Source organism: Eurypyga helias, unplaced genomic scaffold (genome assembly GCF_000690775.1).
Source record: "Eurypyga helias isolate BGI_N326 unplaced genomic scaffold, ASM69077v1 scaffold11255, whole genome shotgun sequence".
Classification (NCBI taxonomy): Eukaryota; Metazoa; Chordata; class Aves; order Eurypygiformes; family Eurypygidae; genus Eurypyga; species Eurypyga helias.
The window spans coordinates 78,284-86,541 of record NW_010253417.1 but is presented as its reverse complement, the minus strand read 5'-3'; the positions used below and the strand labels follow the sequence as shown (position 1 = coordinate 86,541).

The 8,258-nt window shown below is 47.4% G+C and overlaps 1 protein-coding gene across 1 annotated transcript in view; it reads left to right on the top strand.

Annotated features, from left to right (window-relative positions):
* Positions 1-2,814: 2,814 nt before the first annotated feature.
* Positions 2,815-8,258, top strand: part of MPPE1 (metallophosphoesterase 1) — a 7,975-nt gene continuing 2,531 nt past the window's right edge. The window contains 8 exon segments of the mRNA XM_010152670.1: positions 2,815-2,866; positions 2,869-3,076; positions 3,898-4,006; positions 4,320-4,423; positions 4,990-5,070; positions 6,671-6,779; positions 7,669-7,740; positions 7,845-7,967. Coding sequence (XP_010150972.1) covers positions 2,815-2,866; positions 2,869-3,076; positions 3,898-4,006; positions 4,320-4,423; positions 4,990-5,070; positions 6,671-6,779; positions 7,669-7,740; positions 7,845-7,967 — 858 coding nt within the window.

Sequence of the window (8,258 nt, the reverse complement as noted above, 5' to 3'; positions counted from 1 at the left end):
TGTCAGTTGCTGCCTTTGACTGGAAAATGGCAGTTTTGCCTTGACGATACTTTTCTTTGCTAGTAATTACAGCTTTTCTTACTTTTATGTATTTTTTGCATTTTATGGGATCATTCTACTTTTGAGGATCTGATTCCCACTCCCCCCTGATGTGTAACACTGGGTTTTTGCTGCAGCTCTGGAGCTGTTTGGACAGCACCTGAAGAAATTTCATGTGTGGGAAAGAATTTTTGATTAAAAGCTTCTGGAGAATTCATAGACACTGATAGCAAAACGACAGGTTTTATGTTTTAAGCTTTGTGCAGGTTGTGATTGGAAGAGTCACAGAGGTTTTAGTGTTTTGGTTTTGTTTACATGCCTAATGCAAGTTCAACAGCTGAACTGACATTTTCTGTTCAAATCAGTACTGTTTTTGTTGGAAGAGGAGACTGTCTAGGACTACCAAGTCTAATTCCAGATTCTGGGTAGGTACAGTTTGTGCAGGATAAGGCTATATGAGTTTGTGTGCTTACAGTTAAGAATGCACCTGTCTTTTCTTCTTGTTGCTGTATCCATTGAACGGATGTTTCTGCTTTAGTCTTGCCTTCTTGTGAGATGTACAAACAAGATCTTCTCAGTTTTTATTGCTAGTTAAGGTGCAGATGAGTTTAATATTAAACAAGTTAATCAGCCTTTATGTGTAGTTCCTCTGTATTGTGAAATCGTGACATCTGGCCACTGTGTGTCTCCTGCTAAACTTTAGTTTAGTTTAGTTTAGCTAGAACCGGATTGCATGCAATTAAGTGTTAGTCAGGCAATCATTAAACAGCGTCTCTTAGAAATGTTACATGATGCAGAGTAATGGTTCCTTGCCTTGAATAACTACTTTCTAGTGGCAATACAGAAAGCTTGTGTTTAAAAATAAGTGGCTTAATAGCCACTCATTATCAAACAGAGGTTTTGATTGGAAGGAGATGATAATCGCATGTCATTTTTTGATTTCTATGAGGCATCAATCAAACGGGCTACGGCATAGGGCAGTAAAGCCATTTAAATTTTGTTCTGTGTTCTGCAAATAACTGAGACCAGGATTTCAGAAAAGATCCACTAGTTTTGTGATTTTGTTCCAATGTTCCTAATTGTAGAATCATAGAATGGTTAGGGTTGGAAGGGACCTTAAAGACCATCCAGTTCCAACCCCCCTGCCATGGGCAGGGACACCTTCCACTAGACCAGGTTGCTCAAAGCCTCATCCAGCCTGGCCTTGAAGACAGCCAGGGATGGGGCATCCACAATATTTAGGGTCTAAGTATACAAAAGTACTAGCATTCACAGTTCTGATCAGATTTAGTCAGTGCAAATGAACATGGGCTGCTAATCACTGTCAAGAGTACTGAGTTCTCTAATTGCTAACATCCTGGATATTAATCCCACATTAGACTTTTTCTATTGTAGGAAGCAAATTTCCCATCCTACTTTTGGGCAGGGACAAGACTTTTCTTTATGGATTTCTCTAGAAGTTTGTTTGTGACTCTCCTGGAGTCCTTTTGCTGTGACCGTACTATGCTGTTCACCTTTAAAGAGTGGGTCCTTCATACGTGCAGTACTCTTCAGCCTGAAACCCTGGGGGGATTTTACTTGAAAGTAAGGCGAGTATCCCTGTTCTCTCAGGCGTGGGCAACATGAACTCTATCCCAACTAAAACCGGCACAGATCCTTGCTTCTTGTGGGAACTTACACTCGCAAAGTGTTCCTGCCAAGGACTGCAGAAGTAACGGAACCGTGAAAGCCGTGGGTATTTCCTCCTTACGCCAGGAACAGTGAGTTTCTGTTAACTGCCTGTAAACAAGTGAAACAATCAACGAGCCCCGTTGCGACTGTGGCTTAGAGTGAAGACATTTGTTTTGGGTTAGTCTTTAAAATGGCATAAAATAAAACTGTAGTTTCAAAAGGGGTAAGTTCCCTGTTTGGGTTCCAAACTATCCAAGGCGGAAGGAATCGGTAAATACAGTAGGTTTACCAGATTAGGCTCATTTTCCCCATTTCTCTTCAGCTGTAGCACAGTTTCTGTTTCCCGGGCTTGGATGTTTCTGGGTTTCCCCTTGTTAGAAATGAAGCAGCGTTAAATAACTCATTGTGTATCTGTGCCTGTGTCCCTGGAAAGCTGCGGTGAACTTGTTTTGGGATAGAAAACTGCTTTTGCTCCTTGGAGATGATTACAGTGAGCTGTGTTAAAGGTGGTAATTGCACTGATGTGGCGTAGTCATGTTACGTGACTTGTGCCTGAAAGCGGTTGCACGTGGCATTGGAGTGGTCGGGATGATACGGATCCCAGTAGAATTCCCTTCTATTCCTCTTAGTTTTGTTTTGGTTGCTGTTCAAGCTGAGCTTCGTCTTTATATGTGTTTGACCCCTACTCAGTGTTTTTTAAAGTTAAAAAAAAAAAAGAATGTTAAAATAAAGAATGGCATTGTGCAGCAAGATCCCAGCTGGCTTCAAACTGGTTGCCTTGGCCCTGGCAGGAGAGAGCACCCCTCCAGGCTCAGCAGCATGCCCACCTGCCTGGGTTATGCGAGCGCATCTGAAGGAAAAGACTGTCCTTGCTTTTTAGGTCGATTGCATACTCCCAAATCTTTCCAGGTGGCAAGAAACGAACACTGTAGGCCTTAGGTGGTAGCTGTTCACAGGGAATGCCGGCTTAATGAATATCCTGGTTTGTGTTTTCTCTGCAGGGACTTTATACTGATATGAAACCCAGCGTGGTCCTTTGACTAGCCCCTACCGCTTTCACCCGGGAGAGTACTGAGCCGTTGGGAGAGAGACGCTGGTACCGCAATGCTGGCTTCTAGCTGGACCGCTGTAAAGAGTCTTCCTTTGAAGAGGCGGCTCTTCTTGTGTGCTTTGGCAGCTCAGTGTTAATATTTTGCGAATTTTTAATTTATTATGTAGTAATTTTTCAATGTCGGTGGCCAGAAGTGAAAGGTGGAGCTCACCTGAGTGAAAAAGAGACTTCGGCTTTAGTCCTAAAGGCCTTAATTTTAGCTGATACCCACCTACTGGGTGAAATCAAAGGACATTGGCTGGATAAGCTAAGAAGGTAATTTTTTGAATACTCCCTATCCTGTTTTTTTGAGTTTTTAGTAGTAGCTGATGGGACTGATGTTGTGGTACTTGTAAGAAGCGTGCATGCTGCCTCTGACTTGCCTGTCTGAATCTGCGCTGGATAATAAACCAGTGTTGAAAGGTTAAAGAACGGGACTTCCTGAGGCAGTGCAGTCTGGAATGATCAGGTGATATGTGGGCACAGGTGCCTGAGCATTTCCCATGGCTCAGATAGTCTTTTCCAGTGTGTAACTATTCTACGGAATGCCTTACAAACGAGCCAGGTAACCTGGATGTCCCAGTGGTTAATACCTTTAACTGCAGAGGTAAGGATGCTGGTAGAAGCTTGTCTCTGCAGCAGAAGAATTGGTGGCAAAATCGCCTTTAAAGACGAGATAATCCAACCCTATCCCTACAAAGCCATGTTGTCTCTGTTAGTCCAAAAGAAAAGCAGAATGCTAAAAGTAAGCACCGATTCTACCAAGATGGGAACATTATAAACTTTTGCTGCAGAAGCAATAGCGTAGTAAAACGTGCAATAATTCACTGTTCTTAATTGCTGTGTGATGGAATTGTAATGAATGAAAAGAAACACACTGGTATTACTTCTTGCATGAGTTGGTCATGACTGTACTGTGGAACTATCCACCAGGTAAGATGTACCTACACCCAATTTCTAAGTCTTTTTCAGTTTCATATTAGCACTTTCAGTGTGTAGGGGCCATCTTCCCGTTCCTGCCAGGCTGTGTCGGTGTATTCAGAGCTGAGGGACCCAGACGTTAGGCAGTGATGACTGGGGGTGTATTTTCCTTTCAGGGAATGGCAAATGGAGAGGTCTTTCCAAACTGCCTTATGGTTACTGCAGCCGGATATTGTTTTTATTCTGGGAGATGTCTTTGATGAAGGAAAATGGAGCTCACCTCAGGTATGACATCAACAGCTCTTATTTCAAAAAATGAGGATTTCTTGAAGGCAACAGAAAGCAGATGGCATGCAAGGCTTTTCTTTTTCATATTACTACAGTTGTCCTATTGGTAGGATTTCTAGTGGTTTGGATAGGAGTTGAAATGTTGTGATTCTCCAACAGTTTTGGTAGTGTCTCGGCACTTTACCCGCTCGTGTAGAACTTAGGGAATGTAAACATCTCGCTGAGCGCGTGCTTCTGTCTTGTGCCGTAGCGGTCCTCTTTGGCACGGTTGGACAGCATTCATTTCTCCATTTTTTTTTTTTTCACACAGGCGTGGGCAGATGACGTCAGGAGATTTCGGAAGATGTTTAAGTATCCAGCTTCTACTGAGCTTGTGGTCGTCGTTGGGAATCATGACATTGGATTCCACTACGAGTAAGTCTTGTCGGTGAAAGTACGCAAGTGCCAAGGTGGCAGTGTCGGCACGCGTACGAAAAGTGGGTTGGTGTCTGAGCGGCCTCTTGTGTGTCAGAAACAGAAAGCTTTTGGTTGTGACCAGATTAGAAGGGGTTGTAACGTAGAGCAAGATCTCACGAGGTACCCATCTGCGCGCAGAATGTGTTTTAAAAGTTTTCAGGCTGCTTCCGTGCTTCCCCGAGCGCACGCGAAGTTGTTCGGAGCTGGTCTTTCTGCGCTGGCGGAGACGTCTCGAAGCCGCTTTTCCCTGTGCAGGGCCTCTGGTGTGAGCGCGTTCCCTTCCCGCTTGTCCCAGCGTAGAAGTGCCCTCGCTGTGCTGGACTGCTACAGGCCGTCAGCGCTTATGCTGGCGGGACCGGCGCGGAGCAGAGCGTTGGGGCATCCCCCCACCCCGAGTTTGCCGGACGCATACACGCGCCCGGCAAGGGAGCGGCAGGCTGCGCGAGCGGTCTGTGAAGCAACTGTGTCAGGTGATCTACAGCGCCTGTTTCTCACCTCGGTTGTGTTTTGGCTCGGTCACACAGGATGACGGCTTACAAGGTGGATCGATTCGAAAAGGCTTTCAACTTCACGTCGGGAAAGCTGATAACTCGAAAAGGAATAAAGTGAGTACGCCTATTTTTTTTTTCTCCCGGTGTTTAGAGTAGCCATTACTGAAGTAGCCAACCCCGGTGATGCAAACTGAGAGCTGGAAGTGGAATTTCTAATGAAATAGCGTGGGAATGCTTAATCTGGGAGCCCGTTTAATTTTGTTTTTTTTAAACTTTGTATCTAGCTTGGGGTATGTCAAACATCAAACACTTCCTACAGACCTGCACTTTGATAGGAGGGGAAGCCCTGCTTGGAGCTAGGTGAATTCTAACCATTTCCTTTGAAATGGAAAAGTACTGTGGAGTCAGAATCAAATTCTCTGGTTTGCCTTCTTACTTCTTTGCAGCCGGTAATGACCCATGGCTGTAAACATAACAGCAGCGTAGGATTCGGTACCAACCCCCTCTGTGCCTCCACAAGTTCAGAGTTGCACTCAGTTTCATAACTTCTTCAGTCTACAGAACTTTGAGGCTTGTTTGAGGAATTGGGGAACACAGCAGTTGCTTGTCCGCAGTTTTTCCACAGGGTGGGGTAATAAGGCACAAGCTGGTTCTGGCTTAGAGGAGACCTCGTTACAGAGCCTGTTCTCCGCGTTGTGCGTCTGTGGCTGCAGCGGTTTGCCCCGTGGCCCTCTGTTATGGTTAAGTCGTGGGGTTATAATGACTGGTGAGAATGTGAGCGTTCCAAACCTACAGGTTTACACCGGTTCCCTCGGTTACACCAACATTACAAACACTCTGGGCAGCTCTAGAGACGGTGTGCCATGTTCAGGGAGATGGATCAGCTTCGTGAAAGCCCGGTACAATGCTCTTGTTTATCAGGCAGATGTGGGATCCTCTGGACAGGCATTTCAGCTGCTTTCAGGAGTAGTTACCGAGGAGGATCCATGTCCCCTGTGAAAGGGCGCAGCGGAATTCTTGCATGCAGTTGCAGACTGTGTGTCGGGTATCATATTCGTTACCTGAAATGAGCTGCCTTATTGAAGAAACGTTCCCGGATAAACTAGTTTAGAGCAGAACTCTGGTATAAAAGCAGCTGAATATGATAGAAGAGAATTAAATTCTCTTTTGCTTTTTGACCAGTATCTCGTAAGTGGAGGCACTCAGCTTGTTTATGTCTGCAAAACATGCTTTGTTGAACTGGGACTGTTTGAGTCCTGCCTGAGCGACTGAACGCGTGCGACTCTCGTGGCAGAAGGTCAGAATGGATTGGCAACCTACAGGGAACTCTCCGTTAGGAACGAAACGCCGTGCTCCGCGTGAGAGGGCGAAGCGCGGAAGGCAGCTCGCTCAGGGTAGCCAGCCGAACGCGGCGCCGTTCTGCTTAAAAAGGGGACAGGGTGAACCTGAAGCGTCACGTACGCTGCGCGGCCCGACTGTCGCCTGCCTGTAAAGCAGCCGGCCGCGTAGAGAAGCAGCTGTAGCGCGGATCCCTGGGAGAGGAGTTACAGCACGCAGTTCCGGAAGCTGCGCTGCTGTTGGCTTGAGCCGTGTCCAACTCGGGAACGCTCGCCTTTCGTAAAATAAACTTTATCCCCCACACGTGCATGAACAGCAAATGTTTTCCTCTCCTCCCCGCTTCCCTTCCCCTCGCCCGCTCCCTGGTATTTTCCAGCTTTGTCGTAGTGAACAGCATAGCCATGGAGGGCGACAGCTGCGCTCTCTGCCGCAGCTCGGAGGCAAAGCTTGCGGCGCTTTCTCGCAGACTGAACTGCTCCCAGCAGGTAAGAGTTTATTGAAGATCCGACTGTAGCCAGCAAGGCGGCTGCTGCAGTGGGGATGCCGACACTGCCGCAACAGTCGGGATGTAACTGAGGTTCTGCTGGAAAACCCGCCTCCCTTTCAGTTCACACTGCAATTTGTTAGCAAATCTGCCTTCTCCCCATTGGCCTGTTACCGTTTTTACTGAACTCCCTAACGGCGTTAACTTCCTTGTCAGCTCTGCCAGCAAGCAGAGGGTGTCGTTCCCTCTGTTCCAAGGAATGGCAGGAGAAGTTCTGTAACCCTCCCTTTGACTTAAGACACGTAATAAAATAATCTCTGCATTTATATTTATGCATATCTGCTTACACCCTTCAAGCCAGCCTGTTCTTTCACTTTTCTGCTTCTCCTGGAGTCCTGCCTTGGCAGCCGAGTAATGTTTTAACTGCAGTGGGTTTTCATCAAATCCAACTGCTTCTTGCATTTCATCCCCCTTGGCTTTTCCATAGGCTGACTGGGCGCACAGTAGGCCGACTGGCTTGGCAATCAGGAAACCAGCTCCCAGGGGAAGAACTCTGCTAGGCTCTAACTGCTCCCGCCCTCGGGCTGCCCTGCATCTCTTCTGCCCTTGTGCAGGGGGATGCTGCCGTCGCCTTCTCCCTTCAGAGAGGGTGACCATGCCTGCAGCAGACACAGAAAGGGGAGTTAAGAGCCTTTCCCCTTCCATCCGCAGCAGAGGCTCTGAACAGTTTATCCAGCGGACGGTACTGAAACGCGGTGCTCTGAGCCCATACCGCTTTTTGCAAAAAAGAACCCCAAACCAACCCAAAACCTAGCGAGCGTTAAATCCCCTTCCCCAGCCCTGTGGCACTCAGAGGTGAAGACATAGGTCTGGGTTGCTTTTGTTCACAGAAACCCGATCCTTCCAACCAAAGGTGCAGGGATGCAGAAAAGCTTCCAGCTTCGGAACCCATCCTTTTACAGGTGTGTTCAGGGTGAGGCAGGGCGGTGACATGTTTTTAGTGTGTCTGTTAGTTCCAGAAAGGCTGGATCACTAACGGCTCATCCTTGCTTTGGATGTCTCCCAGCATTACCCTCTCTATCGGAAAAGCGATGCTGAATGCAGCGGAGAAGACTCCGCTCCTCCAGAGGAGAAGAACATCCCATTTAAGGAGAAGTACGACGTACTGTCTCAAGAAGCATCACAAAAGGTTTGATATATTCAGAACTTGTGTCCCCCTCCCACCCACCAATACTCGAGCATAGATCTACATAACGAATTTTGGGAAGGGTGGTAGCTGGAACAAACGCGCAGCAGCTGTGCCTGCTCTAGTGAGGCCTCCGAGAGGCTGCCCAACAGAGCCGCTCCCTGAGGGTCACCGCAATCACGGCCTTGAATTCCGCTGGGCTTCCCAGGCACAGGCCAGAAGCCCCGGCGCTCCTCAGGCCGTGCAGCGCTCTACGTCCCGTTGAGTGCCATGCACGGTGTGGATTACTGACCG